The 24,638-nt window shown below is 43.8% G+C and overlaps 1 protein-coding gene across 3 annotated transcripts in view; it reads left to right on the top strand.

The window, feature by feature from the left end:
* The window catches only part of kalrna (kalirin RhoGEF kinase a), a 154,165-nt gene that overhangs the window by 96,059 nt on the left and 33,468 nt on the right, over positions 1–24,638 (top strand). For all 3 annotated transcript variants that reach the window (XM_084954647.1, XM_084954646.1, XM_084954648.1), the window contains exons 38-40: positions 162–264; positions 15,210–15,288; positions 15,752–15,919. In XM_084954647.1, coding sequence (XP_084810773.1) covers positions 162–264; positions 15,210–15,288; positions 15,752–15,919 — 350 coding nt within the window. The remainder of the gene's footprint in view (positions 1–161; positions 265–15,209; positions 15,289–15,751; positions 15,920–24,638) is intronic.

Here is a 24,638-nt window from a genome sequence, read left to right as displayed (position 1 = left end):
CTCAGCCGTTTCTGCTGGGTGGAACGGGAATCGGAGTGCGAACCAAAAGGACATACAGAGGATGTGGAATGATATGAAATGTGTAAAAAATGATTGTTAACCTCATCAGTAAGACCTTTACACCTTGGCATTCATCCTGGTTGTGCTGTGTGTTTCTGCAGGGAGGGAGGTGAAGACGGAGACAGTCAGGGAGACGGCAGCAGCCAACCAGACACCATCTCAATTGCATCCAGGACATCCCAGAACACTGTAGACAGCGACAAGGTAGGAAACACCGTCGCTGAGCATCAGATACTGACGAGCTGATGACCCACAGCTGTATCAGCGCTACAGGGTTTCCTGTGCAGCTTAAATGAGCAGCAGCAGGGGCTGGGCATGCTTCTGCAGCTGGCAGTGAGGCAGTCTGCCAGTTCTTGGATCCATTCAGAGCATCGGTGTTTGGAGTGTGTGTTCAGTTCACACATGTGAATGAGAAGTCATCAACAATGCTGCCAGAAAAACAATCAGTTGTGAAAGCCCTTTTCAGGTTGTGTGCAGGCACCTGCACGGACTCCTACCAGGCAGCCTCTGACATCAAAGTAAGACCTTTTGTGTTGTTGCTTTAACTGTATGAAGGTGCAGAATCCAGGTCTTGTCTAATCGCTGTTTTTCACATCCTTATGTTTAACTTGTGCAGTTACTCGGAGCCATAGTCACAAACACTCACACTGAGGACGGACACTTGGCTCCAAACTGTTTTCACTCTGTGCACTGATGACATCACATTCGCTGCAGCTCAGTTTTATGTTTGTCGGCGATAATTAAGCACAGGATCACATGGTCAACTGCACAGATAGATGATAAAGTCTCATTTCCGTCTGTGTCAGTCGCAGGTGGAGGTGGAGGTGGAGGTGTGTTCTTACACGTTCACTGCCAGAAACAACTTTGACCTCTTGAGCCTTTCCTCTGCTACGAGTTCTCCATCTTGAGAGCTTTTTAGGCAGGACTTTGTCTTTATCCTAAAGGCAGTTTGTTTTGTTTTTTCCTTTTTAAAAAATGTTTACTTCATCACGAGGATGAGCTCCTTATATGAGGAAGCTCAGTGAATATGAGCGAACAATCAAAAGGGCATAAACGTAGACATTTAATATGGTGCGATTCTTGTCTTGGCTGTTTGTCAGCTGCTTGGATTTGACCAGTTCTATCACATATATTCACACTGCTACACACACACACACACACACACACACACACACACACACTTGCACACATGGAAAACCTGACACAGATGTCAGTCATGGCCTCCTGCTGTAGAGTTACATAGTGTGTCCTTTTCACAATGCAGCCCTCACGCCTACACGCTGGCTCGCCTCTAAATGTCAGCAGTACACACAGAATCACACCAGACTCGGTTTGTCTGAAACATGCGTCCACACTGTGCATGTATACGGCATAAATCCCACAGGCAGCTGTGCTCTGACCCTGCATGTGTTTTTTACATGTGTGTGGACCCCACCTCTTTCTGTCCAACGAAAACATCAGAATGAATTTTTCCAGTCCTTTCTGAGTGTGGGTGTGTTGTTGCTCTGCTCTGGTTTATTGTTTCTAGGATTTAGAAAACTCCAGCTTGCCTATTTTTGGAGCCTCCTCTGCTGTTTTCCAAAAAACCAAACCTCAGAAGTAAAAAAGCTTTTGTCCTGCAGTTTGCTCTGATTTATTTCACAGCTTCAACCGTGAGAGTCACATGTCTTTATTTCTGGTTCCTGAGTCTTTACATTGAGCTGTTTTGTAATATGGTGGTAAAATAGGGACAGTGCTGTGAGTTTTCATGCGAATGATGCTAAAGTCCTTTGCTTAGAGCTGTTTGTCTTTTCTTGCAGTTCATGATTGTAGTTGCTGGACGAGTATTTTCCCCAGAAGCACAATGAAACATTGTTTTTTTGCTCATGTGTCAAGGCTGATGCTGTAATCGTTTGTTGTGTTCCCATGGCTCTGCTGACCCGCAGGGATTTATTCCCTTGTGTATCTTGGAGACAACTGTATTAAATCAATGATCTGAGCAGACATGTTTGTTCAGTACAGCAGTCGTTCTTAATGTGTACTCGTTGGTTCTCTCAAACTTCTCCATCAGCAATCTGAAGCACTAAAATGTTCTCAAATCAAATTTCATTACTTCATAGTCAATATGTAAAATGTGACTGAATTCATTAGAAAGCTTCTTAGAATCTGTCACTCAGGCTGCGTTTTTCTTTGGGAACTGTTTTTGCAGTTTTTTAAATATTCAGTCAATCACGCAAGGAAGAGCATGCAAGTGAACGGCTGTAAGCAAGAAGTAGTGTCCCTAGCATGAGTCTGTTCATTACTCAGCACAGTTTCTGCCGCCTGCTGACCAAAATCAAAATTGTGCCATTTCCAAACAGATATGGCGCTCTGTCAGTGTTTCCCAACCACTGGGCCGCGGCACACCTATGTGCCGCGAGAAATGATCAGGTGTGCCGTGGAAGATTATCTGGTTCCACCTGATTAGTGCTTTAAGCAACCAGCGTGAGTAACGGGCCGAACAATTACATTCTCTTCCACTAGAGGGCAGTACAACTACCTGCTCTAATTAAATGGTTGCCAACTGCCAGTAAAACAGAAGACGACACACAAGAAATTACATAATAGTCATAGACAGCAGCACGTAAGAGCAATACATAAATATTTGAAAAGATAAAGTAGTCAGTCTGACCCAGTCCTGGAGAAAACTCCAACCCAGATGAAGGCCAAGCATGAGTAGTGGTCAGAAGAAGGGAAAAAAGGTAACTGGGGACAATCCGAGCCAATCCCGCTTTGCCTGCTGCGCAGGGACCAATTCTCAGTATGCTTTTTGGGACATTTTTGTTTGGTGATGTGTGAATTTCCTATGTGCTGTGACTCTAAAAGGTTGGGAAACTGTTCTATGTAGAGGGTTGTAAACTCTACCGTGTGGTATTGGATTTTCACTCATGTACGTCCTCAAACCTGACTGATCGTTGGCAGCAGGCAGCTGTGTGCAGTCTGTAAACAGTTCAGCAAACTGTCACAGACATTTTTAAGTCAATTGACTTTGGCTAATAAGCTCATCAGGCTTTGCCGATGCACTTACATTAGGGCTGCCACGATTAGTCGACTAGTCACGATTACGTCGACTATCAAAATCGTCGACGACTGATTTAATAGTCGACGCGTCGTTTGAAGCTTTGTAAGATCACAAAAGACGCAGGAATAAGTAGTAGGATTTAAGAGTGTAATAAGGGACTGAAACAGAAGATGGCAGCACTGCATGTACAAGGATGCCAGCTGCCGTTAAACCCCGAAGAAGAAGAAGCTGTGTCCCAGAATTCATAGCGCAGCCCAGCTCAGTTTCCAACAATGGCGGCAGCTAGTTAGTTTTAATATTACTCTTATTATTCTTTCTGGGTCACAAAATAAACGTTTAACATATTTTCAGGCGAGAATGTAGCTGTGTAAACCTCAAATATCTGCTCAGTTTATCAAGACACCACATATTTTCAAAAGTGCTCTGACGTTTTCGGAGACGTCTGTTACCCACTAGCTCGATAGCGAGCCGGGGGCAAGGCTCACTAGAGCCGTGAGAACCCTGGACTCCCGGCAAATCGTTTTCAAACCCACCGCTGTCTTTCGCTACTCAGGTTAAACATGATATATAAGTCACTTAGATAACTTAAAAATGTTATTGTTTGGCTTTTTTTAGTATTTTATTTGTTCCTGAGTAAATTGGTTTGGCTGAGATTAAAGTTATAGTTTTTACACAGCTGAATAAACGTCAAGCAGACAGCTGATTATCAGAAGTGTGAGATGCTCGAGAATTTACTCCGGTGTCCTGTTATATTTTAGATAGCAAGGAGTTTATTAAACTTCACCGAAACAATCTGCAAACTTCATTAAAATTTAATAAACTATCATCTTGTCTTTATTTTTAGTTAGCACATACCTGAAACACTTAAAGCTGTAAGCTAATGATAGTTATATAAGAGCAGATGCTGCTGGTGCAATAAGCTGTACGTCCAATGGATGATGATCTGATTAGTCGACTAATCGCAAAAATAATCGGTGACTAGTCGACTATCAAAATAGTCGTTTGTGGCAGCTCTAACTTACATACAAGTTTCTGAGAGTTAACAGCTGTGTGATGGCGGCTCACAGGACAACAGCTTCAAGCAGCTTCATAGTGGTCGTAGTGAGCAAGTCTCAGTTTCAGCTGTGAAGAGAAAACTTCGAGCTGCAGGTTTGACAGGACGAGCTGCAGCAAGAAAGCCAGACGCCAGAATAAAACAAAGAGGCTTATTAAGACACCCACACTGGACTACTGAAGACTGGAAGAAGGTTTTATGGACTGATGAATCAAAACTTGAAATCTTTCGTTCATCATGCAGGATCTTTGTACACCGTCAAGAAGGTGAAAGGACGGTTCTACAGTGTGTGGCATCAACTTCAAACATGGAGGAGGAAGTGTGATGGTCTGGGGCTGTTTGCTGATCCAGGGTCGGTGACTGAACCTAAACAGCTACCACAGCACCATGAAGCACCATGCAGGACCCTCTGGTATGCACCTAGTTGGTCAGGGGTTCATCCTGCAGCAAGATAATGACCCAAACCATCAGTCCAAGCTGTGCCAGAACCACCTCAGGAACAAGAACAAGATGGTGAGCTTGCAAACATGGAGTCCAGCACAGTCTCCAGACTGAAACCCCATCGAGCTGGTTTGAACTGGACAGAAGAGCGAAAGCAAAGCAACCTACAAGGTCCACATTTATGGGAACTTCTGCTACAGATGTGGGAGAATATTTGATTTCTGTTGTAGACAGAAGCCACGGCTGTGTTCAGCTGTTATATCTGCCAAAGGTGCTACTGATGAGTCAAAGGTTAGAATACGTTTTGGTCTAAAATTAAATCTAAATTTATTCCGTAGTTTCGTTTTTAACTGCAGGTGTTTATTTGTGCTATGCTTTCATTTCAGAGTGCAGTGAGACAAACGGGATAATAATCAATAAAAACCGGAAACACTGGGATGTTCCAAAGTCTGTTATTACAATCTTAAAATGACGTCAGCATCTTTTATAGGAAGATTTAACTTCAGGTGTAGTGAAGAGTTGAGTCACTGCTGCCGTGAGCCAATCACACTGTTGTGTTCCTGTTTCTCTTTAAACTTTATTCTTCTACCTTATTCTAGTTGCTCCGTTTCTTTGCCGCTTCACTACTCCCTCAGTTTTCATCCGATTTTCACCATTCAAACTTTAAGCTGTTCTGCTCATTCTGCTAACGCCAGCTATATCTTTTGGTGCTGATAAATTTTATACTTTTTGAGATATTGAGCTTTTTATGCAATTTTTTTGGTGAATGGGACCCATTATCAGTGTGGGTACAGGAGGGTACAGGACCTGTGAAAGCCTCGCCCAAGCACAGGCTGCTCAGGGTTGTAAAAGTGCTAGAAAAATTCCATAAAAGTATATAACAGTACTGAAAGGGACTAAAGAGAGAGCCTATTTCTCCTGTATCGGCTTCTTTCTCTGGCTCCCTGTTGAATCTGGAAAGGATTTAAATCTGACTTGCCCATTGTCTTGAATGATCAGGGCCGTGTTATCTTAAAGACCTCATATTACCACAATAGAGCACCTCGCTCTCACGCTGTCGATGTATTTGTGGTTCCTAGAGTAGCAGAGCCTCCAGCTTTCAGACCTCTGTGGAAACAGCTGACGCTTTGGGACACGAACACTATCTCTGCTTTAAGATTAGGCTTCAAACTTTCCTTTTGCCACCAGATTTGTTTAAACACATAACAACAAACTGGCACGTATGTTCACACTGGCAGATTAACTGAGGTGGAGGGGGCCTGTCAGGGTTCTCTTAGGACAGCTTGGCTCCTTATTGTTCCTGTGACACCTACACCATGGGTCTGTCACTCCCCACTCATCATGTCTGGAAGCTTGTAAGGGATTGCTCTGTCATATTTACGCTCTTTGTTTTAAATGAAGACAAAGGCAGCCCAAACCACAGTTTAACACAGCCATGCTGTCTTTGTTGGTTAAACACAGCCTCACCAGTTTGATGTGATGGGCATCATGACAGTAGTTTTTAACTTCCTGTGGTAAGCTTGGGTTTCTTCTTCTATGGCTCATTTAAAAGGCACTTCTCATGGGTCTAAGCAGCCTCTTGTAAGTATCGCAAATGGCTGCGTCGTTTAGTTCTGACAAACTGTCAGTGTCACAAATCTAAGGTTGGAAATTGTAGGTTTGCAAACAATAGTCATGATTATTTTTTTTCCTTTTATCCATAAACTGAGCTGATTTTTTTCTAACATTGATTTAGTTGTGAAACGGTCATTTTATTCATTTTAACTTGGTTATCTGAGTTACATGTATCTAGTTTGAGCGAGGTCATCTCTGCAATCACATCTCTAACATCGTGGTATATAAGTCAGTCTTTCTGTGATGTTGCTTTGATATAGTGAGTCACTGTGGTTTAGTCTTTGTTATTTAAAGCATTGTTCCAGCGGTTGCAGTGTTGCCAACTTAGCGACTTTGTCGCTATATTTAGCGAGTTTTCAGACCCCTTAGCGACTTTTTGTCTAAAAAAAGTCGCTAAAAAAAGACGTGAAAGCGCGTATCGCTTTTACTCTCAACAGGCAGCGGGTGCTGTAACGCAGTCAGTTCTTCTTTTACTCTTTTACTCTTATGCTGTTTTGTGGATCACAAGGTTTAAAACTACTTATAAACACACACAAAGTAACTCCACCAGAGTGCCTATTTTGGGTCACTTTTGCCGGTCCAAGCCCGGGTAAAGGAGCAGGGTTGGAATTGTGACATTAAAAAAAACAATAATTGCTAAAAGAAATTTAATTTGTAGTTCTAAATAAACTCTAAATGCATTTAGGACGTTTTTTACTCACTTTATGTCTCTTCCACGATGTTATTTGTCTCTCCAACAACATAGGTTACAATTAGATTAGCATGACCAATTATGCAAATTAGGCGATGATGTCATTTAGCGACTTCTAGCGACTTTTAGGACAGCCAATAGCGATTTTCCTTACTGAGGAGTTGGCAACACTGAGCGGTTGATGACTTGGTCTTCACTGCTCCGCTGTTAGAGCAGTGAAGATACTTTTTTATCCTGAACTTTTACTTTAATTGGCGCAGTAATGCTTCCTCGCAGTCTGCACATGCAGAGATGAATATATCAGCGTACATAAAATCCACTGACAGAACAACAACCCTCACGACCGCCTGATGCCGGGAGATTTGACCTGGGCTGGGTTATCATAGGAAGTGTACGCCTTGGCAGTGAACCAATCAGTGTCTACTACACAAACACCTCGGAACAGAATCCTCCTCCTGTCTTTGATCCATGTACGCAGCATGAAGACCCAAACAACAGTTGGATGGGCCCCTTAATAATAACAGTGACAATAGTAATGGAGACAATAGTGAGCATGGAGGCATACTAGCATACAGCTCACTGCATAGCTGCTAGCACGGTTATTGATCTCCAGTGTCTGGAGTGCCACAAGTAAAATTACACTTCACAATTACACCGGGTCGCTCTCAGGAGCTCAGTGAATGCCAGTGTGGTACCGAGCTAGGATGCAACCTGTGCAACAACTCTACTAAATACTCCACAGTTAACTGTAACTGGTATTATAACAAAGTGGAATGGACTGAGAATGACACCATTTCAGCCACAAAGTGATTGGCTGCGTAAAATCATGGTCAGTGGGCGCTGAGGTGCATAGTGCTCAGAGATCTGACCTTCTGCAGACTCATAACCTCCAAACTTCAGAGACGCTTGAGGGCGGTGTGCAGAGAGCTCCATGGACTGGGTCTCTGTGGCTGAGCAGCTGCATCCAAGATTTCCATACCAGCTCTCAGATGCAGTGATCTAAAGCACACCAGCACTATGCTTGGCCCTCAGCTCCGCTGAAAGGAACTCTTACAATTCAGTTCAGACAATTTGATGCTCCCAGCTTTGGGAGAAGTGTTTGGGAATGCCCCTTCCTGTCCCAGTCCATGAAGACACTCACTGGTACTATCAAAATCCTTCTAGACACGTCTTGAAATGCTTCTGGACTATTTTAATATATAATCAAAATATAAAATTGTAAATGTATAAAATGTCTATAAAAGTTGGACCAGATCACTTGGTAAGGACGTCCTTCCTCACCAGCAACTGTTTACACGTGTTCTCATGAATCGAATGCATTCACTGTCACACTCAGACCGAAGCCTCACAGCAGCCATCTGCTGATCATATGACTGTGGTGTCACACACTCATCTGCATGTGCTCTCTAACCACTCCCCACACACGCCCGCTGGCACACACACACACACATGCACGCACGGGCACACACACACACACGCATGCACTACAAGTCCTGCAACTGACTATTTTACTGCTTCACTAGATTACAGGAAGTGGAGAAATGTGAATGCAGTGACACACACACACACACACACACACACACACACACACACACACACACACACCAAGCTGAGTGGCATTCCCATCAAACACAAAGCTATGGCTGTCTAGAGAGAGAGAGAGAGAGAGAGAGAGAGAGGGCGTGTTCACAGACACAAGTGAGGGAGTTGTTGAAGACGGTGAGAGCGACAGAGTCAGAGGGAGACGCACGAGCAGAGGTCGACATGCCAAAGTGGATGAACTTTAAACTCTTCAAAGACAGCAGCAGAGTGAGTACAAAGAGCTGGACGATGTCATTGTCCTGGTCTGAGTGAACACTGTGATCATCCTGCTGCTGCACTGTCACCCTGTGCCTGAGAGCAGCTCTGGCAGCTTCTGCTCAAGTGTTTAACTTTGCACCATCTGAGTCAGGATGCAGTGAACTACAGTGCAGACTGGTTAGGGTCATTTTCTGTGTGCAGAGCTGGTTTTGCTGTTTTTTCCCCACCTGCATGTTTGTGATGCAGGTGGAAAAAGCTGCTGTGGGGAGCGTTAATGCTACAGACTGTATATAAATGATGGACAAAGCCACAGTGATGTCACTGAAGCTTTTATTAGCAGACTGCTTAAATACCTGAGAGGACTAGATCACTGACTCCGGCTAGCAGTGTGTGTGTGTCTGTCGATAAACTGGCCTACATCAATAACAGTTCTTCTTCTTCTGTTGCTAATATTGTTATCATCTCATTAGTAGTGTCCACATGGATTAGTTACAGTTCTGACAGTTTAACATGGGGCTCTATGGAGAGGGGCACTTCTGCAGCAACTTCTTTTCCAGCTTGTGAAAAACGTCTTCTTGAGGATTTAAGGATTCACCTCGTCTGTTCTGACTTTAGCGTCAGTAGAATCAAGTGTTAAGTTCTGTCTGTTCTTCCTTCATTATTGTAGTGTGGACATGCAGCGTCCTGCAAGTCCTGCAGCTTGAATGTGTAGCCGATTGTATGAGCAGGTTCAGATGGTCCTGCTCACTTTCACTTAGTGTTGTAAAGGTTCACTGCAGAAGCGAATATGTGTAAGGAGGGAGATTAATGGTTAAACAGGGTGTGTGAGTGTTTGTGCAGCAGGCTGACGGGGAGGAAATGGACCATTAGCTGCTACGTAGAGACAGGATAAATAAAAAAGTGAGCGTCCAGACTGATTGTGTGCAGACCAGTGGCTCAGAATAAACAGTGTAAACACGCTCGTGGGCTCAGTCCCTTATTTAACTTCTTAACTACATCTGTGCTAAACTGCTGTTTAGAGAGAGAAGAAATGACTATTTTAACGTCCTGACTCAGTGCGCTGCCACACTCGGTCACGCTGATGTTTTGTCCTCACTGCACAGTGCTGGAACCGTAAATAACAGGCGAGGTTTGGTATGAACTTTGGTTTCGTGGTTCAGCACAGCAACGAAAACCAAAGAAATGCATCAAAACATTTTTCTTTTCTTTTTTGGAAATATGACGACCGCGTGTGGGAGCCAGGACGGGGATAAAAACGTTTCAGACTGATTTTCCTGTTTGTTTACAGCTGCCAGTACAATGGTTGACTGGTCCTGCTGGTTTCAGTGATGCGGTTCTGCTTCCACAACACCACCTTGGCCAGTTGGAGATTTCAGTGGTGATTTGAGTGGGTGTCTAATGTGTGTTTGTTTAAACTGTGTCTGGTCATAACAAAACGAGCCAATCAGACTGTTTCTTCTGCTTTAAGTAAGCGGCCGTCCCAGCCTCGGGATGGCACAGAACGTCCCCGCCCGACTTGTCACTTGTGGTTCAGCCCATACAATTTGTCTCTGGTCATTATTCAAACTGTGTCAAGGAGGCAAACAAGCAGACAATAATTGTCGGGGCATGCTAGCAAGTGTGGTAATTATGTTTGAATCTTATCCTGTCAGCCTGGTACCAGCTCAGTTTGAAGTGTTAATCAATCTAACCATCCAAGTGGACACAAAGCTGCTGCTCCGCCTTCCTCCTTGGACAGTTTTGCTTGTGAAATGTTCCTCCTCCTTCTGTTGTGTTTTCTGTTTGCTGTGGGTCAGGCTTCTCTCTTGCGACACTTTCACCCCAATGCAAACTTGGTTCCTTATATAAAGAAAATCAGCGTACCAGGATGCAGACTGCAAATAATGTGCACACATCCAGTGTAATCTGTAGCTCTAAATCACAAGAGCAGCTGCCTCGCGGTGCTGGTCTGCACATTTCAGGAACAGTGTGGTATTCTGCATATGTTCATTAAACACTTCTGTGAATATATTAGTGTTTGATGCACATTTCATGGAATGACAGTGATAATAACACTTGCTTTGTCTGTTTCCATGAAATTGCATCGCCTCTGGACTTAGTTTTCCATTCAGCACAGATCAGTGTGACGCTTGCAGAAGCCTGAGAACAAATCTATGAATAATCAAACAGAGAAGTGAGGGGTCACTTCATTTGTCTCAGCTGTGGATCAAGTAGGAGCTGCTGTTTCAGACCCTAAGAGTTACAACTTCAGCACCGACTTACTCGCCGTATAAAAACGAAAAGACGACTAAATACATTTCCAGAGTTTATGAGGACAAATTACCAGCAGAGTGCACCCTGGTGTTCAGACCTCAGCCTTGGATGTGCACATGCCTGCTCAGAGCTTTGCTGACATAGACGTGTGCTTGCTGCCTGCAGTCTGGCACTCGGGATTGTTCACAGCTTCCACTCCTGGAACAAACTGTGTAGTGAAGCGTCTTAGCGAGGTGTGTGTCTAAATGCATATATCTGCAGGCTGCTGCGCAAACACAGTGTTGCACGAGTATGTTTGGATCAGCTGAGTTTGCTCAGCAGATGTGTCTCAGCAGCTCCAGCTTGACTGCTCTGTGCTGCAGTCGGATGCTGCAGTTTAAGGATGTTTCAGTAAATCTAATAAGTTACATATGAGGTTCATAAGTGATTCCTTGGAGATGGGATTAGTGGTCCCTGCCAGTCCAGAATCTTTGGCCATATGTTAGATGTCAGTGTCACTCTTCTTGGTCTGTGTGATTCAGTTCTCATCAGCACCTGGAAGCTGCTGCAGCACTGAAACCTTTACAGAAACTTACGTCTGAGTAAAAGACGAATTCAAGTCGTATGATCTCAAAAACAGCAGCCTGCTTTTTTTAAAAATGATTTATTGTTTGTTTGCTTTTTCATTTTTCACCCTCCTTTTCAGTTTTACTGTTAATGCCATAAACGAGCATTAACAGTGAGTATTTTCTGCTGTAGAAAACAACCTGTTCAATCCACTGTGATTGTTTAACAGAGATTCGCTTGATGTCCTGAAAGTAATTTTTTAGAATGAAAAAAGACAAAAACGATTGTTTATATGTGCAGGGCTGTTTTTAGAAGGGGAAACCCAGATTTGATCAGTGCTGACCAGGACGACTCCTGGGACAGTCGAGCAGCGGGGGGGGGGGAACAGGACGGTGGTGTGTTCAGTGTTTCGGACTGTCGGATTATAAAGGGAACCAATCTTCATTTCTACCTTTAAGATATTTTTATTTGTTTTATTAACAGCACATTTAGTCCTAAATGTCTTATGAGAATTTCAACAACTCTGTTGGGCTTAAGCTAGGAAAGGTATCTGTGAAGGACCCAGCAGCTGTCTGCTCTCATGTTTGACTCCTGCTCAGCTGCTGATGGACTTTTCTGCTCGCAGGAAAATTTCATCTACTGCTGACGTAAAAAAAGAAAGTCTTCAGTGTCCTGATGAATGTGGTGAAAGTTTCCTGTTTACACACAACAGGTTCCATTTGTTTTGCTCGTCGCTTTAACGCCGTCTTCTTCTTGAACATATGATCATCACAAGCTGGCGCGTGCGTGCATGTGCGTGCATGTGCGTGCATGTGCGTGCATGTGCGTGTTCAGCACACAGGGAGAGGTCATATGACAGATAGCATCAGCGATGAAGGCACACGCTAAAACACAGACTTTTTTCATTGCTGCTACTGGATGAGAACACTGAATTGTTAGTATTTGATGATGTTTATATATATATAGTTTGTATTCTCAGACAGACGTCTAAGACTGAGAGTAAAACCGAGGAACTTCCAAAACCAACAGAAAAGCTGCAACACTGTAAGAAATTAACTTAATCCTTTATTTCACATGTTTGCATGACTGAGGGGCAAATTTAAAGACTTTAAGTTGACATTAAATGTGCAAAACAAAGTGATGCAAAAGCATCTTTTTTATTTCTAACACATAAAATCTCCAGTTCCTGCTGGTCTCTGATTAAACTCAGTTGTAAACCTCTATCTTCACACTTCCAGCTCCTATGTGACAAGTGTCAGGCTGGAGCAAATAACATAAGCAAATAACATTTTTCAAGTATGGTCATAGCCTTAAACCTGAGCAGAAGTTTCTTGAGCAAAAATAACTGAAAACGTGTGTGTGTGTGTGTGTGTGTGTGTGTGTGAGTGACCATCTGTCAGGTATAAATTCACCTGTACGGTTATAGAAACAGGGTCCTTGTTGCTAGGAGATATTTATCCCAGCTGGTTGCTCACATTAGCACACGGTCCCTGACATTTTCCAAAGCAGACGAGGTGACGAGCAGCAGAAAACACTCGCTTGAATATTGTAAAGATGTCAGTGAATAGTGAAACTTTACCAGTTCATTTAAAAAGTTCATGTTAATTTTCTGAAAATGTAGAATTTTAGCGCCTCGAGCTTCAGCTCCTCCATCTGTATGTCCAAGTATGTGCAGCAGGATAAGGTGATGTGTTGAGTTCAGTGTAACAGAACAGAATAGAGTAGAAAAGCCTTTGATTGTCATTGTGCATGTACAACAAAACTGCAACAAAACCAGCTGTGCAGGAATAGAAACAGCAGGACATCAAGCTTAAATACCAGAGAAGGGATACAGCAAAAGGATTATGTATGTATTATGTTCCAGGGGTGGCAGAGGGCAGACACTGATGTTTTGGGTGGTGTTAGTTACCCTACTGGTCCAGGTTGTTGTCCCTCAGTACATGGAGGAAGTGCAACCAGGGTGGTGATGATGTGGGTCCAGGTGAGATCAGCCCAGAAACCTGAAAGTGGATCCATCTGAGTAGCAGTCAAGTCCATTTAACCTTGTAAAGTTTTAAGGGGTCAAATATTCCTGAACTTTTCCCCCATAAAGCTAACATTTTGATGAGTTTCGCCACCTTGAAGTATATGAATAATGACAGTTTCACTAAATTCTGGCATTGATCAGATTGTTTCTAGCTGTCTGTTAATGAGCAGGTTTCAGTTCAGCAGTGGACGTTTAATCGAGGAGCAGTTCGTCTTCCATTTATGGTTTGTTGCTGCGCGACGTCAGCACGACGTCAGCTTCATGAAGCCGCTGCAATAATCTGGTTCGGGAACACTTTATGGCTCCAATTGTGGATGACTTTGCTGTTATTTATTAACTTTGATAACACAACCATTGCGTGATGTTGGTAGTTGATGCAGAATTTGCTCACACAGTTATGATCAGTGAGTCATTCCACAGTTTGGTCCAGTTCATTCAGGTCGCTGCTTTTAGCTTTTAGTCTTATTTCATTTTGAGGTTTTGTTTCAGTCCACTTTAGTTTAGTTGGTGTCTACAAACAACAGAAACTAAACAAATGTATTTCCTGTGTGTTTAATTTGATTCTATGAGTGCACAGTGTGCGCTGGTCTTTGAGTTTTAACTAGAACAACCTTGGTTCAGGTTTTTACTCTGAAATGTGTGAAAACACAGACCAGTTCTCTGACCTTGTGTCACGATCAGCGTTTTGAGTTTAAGTCCTTTAGGTTTTCTAAGTTCCTTCTGTCATGCCGGTTGTCATTATAGTTCTTTGTTTGTTAGTTTCCCTTTGTGTTTCCAGCCCCTGTATTAAGTCTCCCCTGTGTTTCATGTCTGCACGTCATTTGTTGTCAAGTTCATGTTGTCATGTCTGTCTCATTGTGTTTCCTGTTTTATTTTGAAGAGGTCACGTGTTCCTGTGTTCATTGTGTTTAGTTTTACTCTTCTACTGTGGTGTCATTATGTTCATTTGTGTCAGCTGTTTTTCCCCATGTGTTTCCACTTCCCCTGATCACCTCCTGTGTGCTTTTCGTCTGTGTGTGTTCATTCCTGCCTTGTCCGAGCGTCTGCTGTCCCACCTTGTCTCTATGCCAGGTCTCTGTGTCCATGTTCCAGGGTTTTGTTATGTTTAGCTCACCCAGTTTAGCTTCTGATTTAGTTTTTCTTTGCTAAGATCAGCCTCAATAAACGGCTCGTTTTCAGTTAATGTTACGTCTTGTTATTCTGCGTGTGTTGGGTCCAGCTTCTTCACCCCCCATAGTCTGCCTCTGCCAGACTGTGACACCTTGTTCCTGACTTTGTGCACATTCTGTGCCGTCTATTCCACAATAATAAACAGAAAGGAGAACCTTCCCTTTTCTAACACCAGAAACTGATGTTAGCCTAGAACTTGCATGACTTTCTCTCTGCATGTAAAGAAGAAAGATCAGGACTGGATGTGGTTGTCCTGGTTTTTCCTGTTTTTCCTGAATTCCAGTTCCTCTTGCTGTTTATGGTGTAAACAGGGATTGATGCTGGTCCTGGCTCAGGGTTGGATTACATTTCTCTTTCTCTGACACCAGCAGCGAATTCTTCAGTAGCTTAAATGCAGATAAGATGCCTGAAAGTGAAAACTGTGAGCAGAACGTGTGTTTTGAACACACAGCTCAGTTTGAAGCTTGACTGTTAAACTGCTGATGATCTGACGTGTGACGTCGTCTGTTTGCAGCTCTCCGGTGGATGTGAGCTGACTGTCGTTCTCCAGGACTTTGCAGCAGGATGCGGCACAGAGATGTCTGTCAGCACAGGTGTGTTTTATTCATACATAGATTTAATCCCCCACACTCACAGCTCACGTGTCTTAAAGGACAAACTTTATATATAACACACACAGATCCATATAACACATTTCCTAATGAGCTCTTCCTGGGACGCGAGTCTGTTATTCAGATTCACTGTGGTAAAAGCTCTGGGCAGTTATTTTAATATGTAAAGGAAACAGCTGTATGGTTTAGAAGACTCTTTTATTTTAGTCTGACCATCAGTGAAAAAATAAACTTCATCCTTTATTCAGTGACACTTAAAACCAGAGATAAAGGCCTTAAACTCCAACCACTGCTTCAGTCTTCAGATGTGGAGGCATCATCCATCGTTTAGGTTGAGCCTGCTAAATCCAAGTTTCTTTTTTTGTTTTCTTTAACATTTAGTATTCAAATCTACGACCTGTCTTCGATACCTTGTAGTATAGTTTTTATCTTCTCCACCTTCCAGGTCAGACAGTGGAGCTGTTGGAGCGGCCCAGTGAGCGGCCCGGATGGTGTCTAGTCCGAACCACTGACCGCAGCCCACCGCAGGAGGGACTGGTTCCCACGTCTGTCCTCTGTGTTTCCCACTCACGTTCTAGTGTGGAGATGGACTGTTTCTTCAGTTCAGGGAAAGGTAGGAAGACGAGTCACATATCTTTGTATTCAATGCTTTTTGAGGAGGAACCAAGACGAAGGATAAAAATCTGTCATTAAATGTGCACTATAGGGTGATCAGCTTCTAAGCAGCCTTAAATCTCCTACTTATCCTCAATTCTTAATCTCTTGCATCTGTTTATGCACTGTTTTTGTTTTGGTAACTTTATATGTGAGTCCTGGCAACACTGTGGCAAAAGTAAAATTAAAACAATGACATGTTACCGTTCATGTCACTCGTCTTTATATTTAACCAGGCTGACAGAAGCACAGCTGGTCTGTGCTGACCTCTGCTGGTGAGATGAGGACATTAGTCATACTGCGCAGAACTATGTGCTTTTGTTTTTGTTGGGCGAGGTGTGGCTCTCACAGATGGCTGTCACACATCCTGAGCCCGAGCACATGGAGGGAACGTGGAAAGTGTGGCTGTTAGTTTTGGAAAGTCACTCTGGTGTTTCTGACACCCCGTTTGGGGAAGTGTGCTCATTGAGAGTGTAATTCAAACACGTTCCAAAATGCTGCTCTTCATTTCTCTGTTACTGCCATGTCTGAATTTGGAGTGTGTGCGTTTATGATCCAGGATGATCCTGGATGTGTAACAGCTCTAAAAGCGGAGCAAACATCTGTTCTGTCCTGCTGTAACCCACAGTGGCAGCCTGCCTGTTGTCTCGGCCTGCTGTGAACTTGAGCAGTAATGTCTGACAGAGATGAGATGACTGATAATGTGAATGATGAAATGATCCCATATCTCCATTAACTTTGCCAAGAACAAAGACGGTGAAATTTTGTGAGCCGTGGGACGCAACATCAAAATTTGAAGAAGAGCTTGAAGAAGCTCTCCTGTGCATCCTGTCGGTGCAGCTTTTCCTTCCACCTGCAGTGTGATGTGTGTCCTACAGAGGGAGCAGTGGAGCTGCTCGAATGCCTTCTTCCTGCATCTGTCCCAGGTTATATCTGTGTGTGCTGAGGAGAAATGGGAGTGATGCACTGAGTCGATCGCACACAGACACACTCGCGTGCAGCGCACAGCAGTTTGGTTTCCTTCTATATCCGTCCTTCCTGACGGTCTGTTTCCAGCTTTGCGGACACCACGGAGGAGCTTAGCTCTGCACTGTTGTCTCACTTGCACTCACACAGACACAGAATCAGCTGATTTGCCTGCTGCAGCCACAGTGTTTCCTGCTTTCGAGAAAATGACAAGGGCGCTTTGTATTTGTGCGGAGCGATGCAAATTGGCCAACTGCAGCCGCTACACATGGAAATATAGCACATTTAGGAGGCGCTCCCATCCAGGATGGTGGGGCTGACTTTTCCAGAGTAGGTCCAGACAAATATATCATCAGCCTCGCTCTGACTCCAATGCAGACTCCTCCTGTATCATGTGACTTAACCTGAACCTGTCTGGTTACATAATAGGAGAATTAAAAGCAGCCACCAGCTGATGGATTTGTCATTAACAATCGTCAGTTTGTTAATAAATCAGTCAAAACTGCTCGTTAACCCTGTTTAAGTCCCGCCGAGCTGTTTCAAGCTTCCCTCTGTGTGTGTCTCGAGTCTTGTGACTGCTCTGTAAAGTAGGTCTCCTTGTCCTCTGAAAGACTGTGAAGAAAGTGTGGGTTTAATGTTAACTGAACTGAAAGTCAGACCTGCTGGACTTCAGAGGACCTGAGAGCTGCGACGCATCACATTAGAGACAGTTTTGGGGCACTTCTCCATTCCTGGAAAATTCCTTGAACTGATCTTAAACACTGAGTTCTCCTGAGAACTAATTTTGCCCTTAAGAACACTGTGAATGTCTAAGGTACCTAAGATTTTACAGCATTCATGAACGTGTCGTCCTGTGTCTGTCACACACAGAACAGTTTATATCTGTGTCACGTTGTCGTGATTATCTCCATTTTCTGAAAGCTTTTTGAAAATAATTAACTGGCACTTTACTGCAGCATCGTTCCATTCTCTTTGCTTTTTGCTGCGTAGCGACAGTAGATATACAAGATGAACAAAATGGGACACTGCAGGGAAAAGGTGCTGGTGAAAGCACGTTATCTAGGCTAAGTGCGCGTGCTTACCTGCTGCTGCAGTGCACACACAGCAGGAAGCTGTTTACAGTCCTCTGCTCGTTCAGATGCAGAGGACACACTAAGGAAGATCAGAAAATAAATCCAAGTTAATTTTAATAATAAAGTTGCTGGCTTGGCTCTAGCTGTGCCAGCAGCCTCCGCAGTTCTAATGATGAGTGCTGTCAGTGGACACACTGCCACACTGTAGGCACTGGGAAACACGTCAGGAGTCAGTGGGACTTTTTCTGTCACTTAGGTACAAGGACATTTTGTTTGCTGCTGGTGAATGTTCACATACCAGGTAGCCGTCTCGTTTTTTTAAATGCAAAGAGACGTTTTTACTACATTGTTGAATCAAACACACTCCCGTGTCTTTGTGGAGTCCCTGCCCTCCACAACGAGGAAGGTGCCCGCTCAAATAATTAACAGGGACTCGTATTCCTTTGAGCCGACGCGTGTGGGGAGGGGAGGTAGAGGGAGAAACTGAACAACTTTGTCTGAGAGAGAGAGACAGAGAATGTGCTCCTCCCCCATCTCCTCCTCCCACATTACTAAAACTCTCTCTCTTTGCTGAATCTGGGCAGTGTGGACTCGAAACTCTTGAAATTCACACTCTTTGTCAGCCCAGGAACAAGCTGACGAACTGGTTAGCGACCGAGTCGGACGTACTGGAGGGAGGTGTGTCTGAGGTTGTGTGTGAGTGTAGGATGTGTGTGTGAGCAAGAATGAAGAGAGTCGGCCGTTGCTGTGGATGGGTCCTCTCCCGCTGCTGCTGCTGCTACAACGGCACAGGTGCGACACAGACACACAACACTGGACTTCTGTGAGGCTCACTGAACACTGGCTCGTGTTTTCTATGACTTAGTTTTTTATACTGTGTGTGTGTGTGTGTGTGAGAGAGAGACAGATTAGTTGATTTTGACAGATTTGAGTGACTGAATAAGTCCGTCCTGTGGACAGATGAAGGAAATTAGTCTTTTTCAAATTTTGGGGGCATCAGTGGAAACTGAATTGAAAATGAAGAGTGAAAAAGGAAGCCGTGTGTCAGCCAGGCAGAGTGTGAAAGGCCACTTTCTTTCTTGTCTGTCTGGAAAGTCAAATGTTCGATTGAGCAATCAGTGTGTCGCTGCACTGTGTGTGTGTGTGTGTGTGTGTGTGTGTGTGTGCGTGCGTGCATGAGGACACACTGTGGACTTTGGCCTAACAAGCCTTTGAGTTTCATGTTAAAAACTGTGTAGAGTGCACCGATTGGCATGCAGCTGAACTGGTCACACTAGTTCCAGTTCATTATTTTAACAGGTTTATACATGCCACTCAAATAATATGGGCGCATTACATCCCAGAGACGCGCAGCTCTGCGGTCCAGGGCCGTCTCAGCGGCTGCAGAGGGCCCCGTGTCTCAGTTTAACTGTTGAGGACACCAGAGTCTGAAAACTGTCTCATCTCATGTAAGGAAATGGGAAACTCCTATGCCATCCTTTTTTTGAGACACACAGGCACATGCACACAAAGACGCTTCCTCATTCACCGTGGAAATACTAAATAATTGACTTCTGGGGTCTTAAAGTGATCCTGCGTCCTGTCCTTTGGCCATTAAACCTGAAAATGAGCAGGAAACGACTCTGATCCTCAGGGGGACACACACACACACACACACACACACACACACACACACACACACAGTCTCTGAGCAGAGATAATGGACAGAGGCAACATTATGCTGCTTCATCAGCTGAGATTCGATGTTTTCAGCTGAAGCCTCGCTTCGTCTGTTTGATGGGTTTGTCTCATTGATGATGCAAACACAGCTGACTCGACTTTATTCATACATTTGAAATGAGATGAAAGAGTAGATATCTGGTTCAAATGGAGGTGACAGAGATGACTGAGTAGTGACGGTAGATAGATTCCATGTTTTCAGAGAGCGTGAGCAGCAAACTGAAGTGAAGGAGAGCAGGATCTGTTGTGGCCTTATCGTGCTCCCAGATACGACAAGAAACACTCGTAGTAAAATACATAAAATGGAAATTGAATTCCAGTGAAGAGCATCAGAGTCTCTTTGCTTACCACACAGAGCTTCTGCTTTATTTCTCTTTTTTCACCGAGAGATGATTTTACTGACAAACCTGTAAAAAAAGCAACATTTTCTTTGATGTTTTCAGCATTTTAACGTTTTATTCACCTGCTCAGTCTCTGGACCCAGCTTTACAACCAACCCTGCTAGCATTAACAGATCTTCACTTGATCAAATCTGGGGCTCAATAAAAGCGAACGTGGCTGCAGCCACATTCAGCCAATGAGTCTTTAAAATTAGGAGTACAGATGAAAATGGATGACATCACAGTGACATCACAGACTGTCGCTACGATTTTGGAGGAGGTGTTTTTCTGCTGAACAAAGCTGGATACTGTGTTCTCCTTTGGTCCTATTTACGCTTTTGGTGCAGCTCGTCCAGTTTGACAAAACCTGAGCTGAGCTGTCAGCGTGTACCATCCAAACAACATGGATAAAAAGTTTGACAGTGTTTTATTAGCTGTGACACAGACTCTGTTCCAGTACAAAACATATGCATTTCCAGTCCTGTGCCGTATGTCAGCGCCAAAAAAGACTCGTCTGTGACGTCACAGCTGGTCACAAATGAATCGCTACATTGTGCAGTTTGGACAGATGTGATGCTGCGGGGAAACGCGCAGCTGCTTTCCTTTCATGCATGTTGTTGTTTGACACATTCTCACTGAGAAGGCTGAAAATGATTTTGCATTAGCTCCTTCATTTTAAGAAAGGGTGGAGCTCCACTGCTGATGGTACTGCTGTCGGTCAGTCAGGAAGCAGTCCAGTAGATATTTCCACTGACAGGGTAAAAGTGTCTAATGCAACACAAAGATGTTGTTGAGTCATTATGGGAGGATCTATCTGATCTTTACTTAATTATCTGCGATGTACAGTCGTGTAATGCTGCTGCTTTGACCACTCGATCTGTGCGTGTACAGATCAAATGATCTTTGCAGCTCTGCAGCCAAGAAACTCTCAGTTTGACCGTCTTAGAAAACCTGATCGTGCAATGACGAAGAAAAATCCAGATAAAGTTGTAAAACAACACAAATGTGTTTGACACTTAAATGCTGCAGAATTTCACTCACATCAAACGCAGTAGTCAGTGTGGCAGTTGTGTCTGTAGAAGGGTTGAGGTTAGAGAGCGGTATGAGAGGAATGAAGTCTTTGCAGATTAGTGTCTCTTCCTGTCATTGATAAAAACACGTGATGGGAGTAGAACAGGCAACACACAAACTATGTGAGGCGGCAAAAGTACAGATATTCTGTATTTGAAGCACTGATTCAAGTACATGTTCTGAAATGTCCTCAAAGCAAGAAAGTAAAAAGTAGCTCTTTGAAGGACATTTCTACCAACCTCGACGGTTCAGTTAGCTTAATGTATTAGTGTCATGTAGTCGATGGCGATACAAACTTTTTATGAATATTCTCAGCTTGACTCAGATCAGCAGAGAAAAAGAAGGAAAATAAAAAATGCCTATTTTCTGTTGCTACATTGTAAAGGGTGACTTTGCTTCTAAACAGAGAACGAGTGGGGAAGAGCTTAAAGTGCAATTCAGCGGCTCAAAGAAAAGAAACGCAACTCAAGGTCGTTTCTATTAAGAGCTTCAGTAGATTTTAGATCAGTTGAATCCATCACAGTACAGCAAACTAACCTGTTTATCCTGCACTGCCTGCATAATGCAGCCTTTACACAACACAGTTAGTCTGCCTTAGTTTGTTTTTCAGCCTGTTTTACAATATGTAAAAAACATAATGTCACATGTACAAACCCAATATCTGGTTTAAAAACACGAGGACTGTCAACCCCCACCGAGCATCCTTCCCTTTGAATCTGAGCTCTCTTCTTCCTGTCGCGTCTTTCTTATCTTTCCCCATCTCTGAGTGAAGTTGGCTCTCTCTTTAAAATACAGCAGCTGGACCTGTAGCTGCACACAAGCAGTTAGTGTGTTTGCTGATGTTTGTTGAGCTGATAGAAACATTGCATTTGAAACAACCTGCGAAAACATCTTATTCCGTTTATGCTCACCAGTCTCAGCTAGCTGGATGCTGAGTTACCACAACCGAAACTGATGGACACCTGCAGTCGTTCTGGTGCTGTGCCACACCGGCCCACTTTAACTGCTAACGATTAAGGTCGTGGACCCACAGGCTGGGAACCGTAGTAAAGGGACCTCTGGCTAATACGTCGGGTTCGTGTCGGCTCGTAGCTGAAAACTAGCTTTACTTTGTTGTCTGGGTCACTTTGCTAGCGAGAGACAGAGAGAGGCGTTGAAAGGCTGCTCCAACGGAGCTTATTGTTTCAGAGGAAAACAGGAACACAGTGTACAGTCGAGTCTTAATAGCTTACTTACAGCTGGGCTCGTCAGGCTGCAGTGGTTATTATTATATTTACATGCTTCCAGCTCCCGTTTCTGCCCCGTGACAGCTCGTACTTTTCCTTTTTCTCCCTCCTCCCGCTCACAGACACATCACGGGTATGGCAGTCCATCCTCCCTGCAGCACGGACTACACTGCCCATCAGGCTACATGCTTTAGGGCGATGCCTGTAACACTCTGCCTGTTGCCTTCATATTAAATCATTTTTAAAATATTTCTTCACATCATTATGAGACGCGAGATTGAGACACAGACATTAGGGCCTGTAGCGTGTTTTGTTTGGGTTTCCACTGGTGTGGAATTACCAAAAATAGAGGCTATAGCCTTATGAAACAGGAAAATACCGCCGTGTAATCCCTTTAGTTCAACAAAGTAACTGTATTCTGAATATCACCTTTTTAAGCGGTAGCTGTAACAGAATACAGTTACTCATATTTTGTATATACGTAACGGCGGTACATGTACTCAGTTACTCCCCAACACTGCTCAGCTGTTAAATCATACGCCATCAGTTTTTGTGAAGTTTCTGCTCAGCAAGAGAAAACAGGAAGTGGAGTAATAACAGGAGACATGCTTTGTGTGTGTGTGAGAGTGTGTGTGTGTGTGTGTGTGTGTGTGTGTCATGTAATGGGTCTGAGTTTTAGTACTTTTGTATCAATAGAAGCATTCATGGACACAGTGTGTGAATGTGTGTGGTGTTTAGCACAGTGTGAGACAGAGAATGAAACCGAAACCTTGTTCTGCTGCTTCAGCTCGTTTAATATGTACTGAGAGGAGCTGAGGTGTGTGTTTGTGTGTGAGACTATGATTAAATATAGTGAGTGATGGGAATTTTAACAGTAGTCACTCTGTCTTTCTGTAGAACAATGACTTCCTTGTGAGTTCTCACCTGACTTTGGCCATCAGGACGACACCACAGCTCTGTGTAGTCCCCACCATTATCCCGAATGCTGCCCCAACTGTATTATTACTGGTTTACTGGGGATGTCAATCATTTATAATCACTGGCTAATTAGTTTTGTTTGTAAAACTAAACTTTTAGGCTGGGAATATTTGAGTATGATGACATTTTAGGGTGATAATAAAATAAAGTATTTTATATAATAGAAAATATCTTCAGACATCAAGGTAGACTGGTTAGTCTTTCTGGTTGGGGTTTGGCACCATTGTTGCTCTCCCTTCCTGTCACTCGCTGCTCTACTTTATCATTGTCCAAGCAAAACATGACCAGTGTGAGTAACCTTGTTCCTTTAAAAAGCCTCCTCAACATCAGTGTGCATGATGAGCTCTAGTATTTAAGCAACTAGCACATCTCCTCTGCTTCAGCTGGCCTTAAGTTCTCGGCTTCATATGTAAAAACAGCTGAAGCAGTCTAACTGTATCTTACACAGTCTGGACGGCTGTGGGTTAAAGTCCTGGAAATGCAGAATAAATTGTAATGCAGGTTTGTCTGTCCTCTCTCTTTGTCATGCTGCTGTTTCTAAGAGTTTGCTGTGTGTTATACTCCTTTACCGCCTGTTCCTGTTGACTATTCAGCTGACAGCATCACACTGAGGTGTGTGTGTGTGTGTGTGTGTGTGTGTGTGTGTGTGTGTGTGTGTGTGTGTGTGTGCACTCAAGTCCATAACAGGTTTCTGTGGTTAACCACATGCTAAGGTCACTCGGTGACGAGCACTGAGGTGAGCTGTGACTCTTCAGAAACACATGACTGACTTTGCCCCACAGCACTTGGAGTGATGTCATTAAGTGTCCTCTTAACTGTTCAGTGAGGTCGAGGTCAGGTGACCGTTTGGGCTCGTTATCCTACAGCAGTGATGAGTAGTCATCCACAGAGTGGAGCTTGTGCACGCACACTGACCAAAGCTATAAACGTAGCAACGTTCCAGCGCCGCCGTGTTTCTATCAGAGAGAAACGGCTGCCCCGCTGCAGCAGGTGACCTTGGCTCCTGTGTTTAACATTTATCTCGAATAACAAGTTAAATAACAGCCACCTCCAGTACACACTGCCTCTACTCACTGGGTGACTTCAGGAAGAAGATCTTTGTCCCACAGGACAATGAGCTGAAATGTAGTCACGTTTGCTGTAAAATAAACATGATGGCTTTAGCTGCTTTCAAATATCTCGCTGTAACGGCCAGAACACCTTTGTTCCTGATGACACCACGGCTGTGAAGTGAACTGCAATCAGTGTTTTGTGGTTAGTGAGCA

The sequence above is a fragment of the Perissodus microlepis genome, chromosome 16 (assembly GCF_051167445.1).
Source record: "Perissodus microlepis isolate ML-2025 ecotype Zambia chromosome 16, ASM5116744v1, whole genome shotgun sequence".
NCBI lineage: Eukaryota > Metazoa > Chordata > Actinopteri > Cichliformes > Cichlidae > Perissodus > Perissodus microlepis.
The sequence above is the reverse complement of the archived record's forward strand: the minus strand, read 5'-3'. Positions and strand labels throughout refer to the sequence as shown.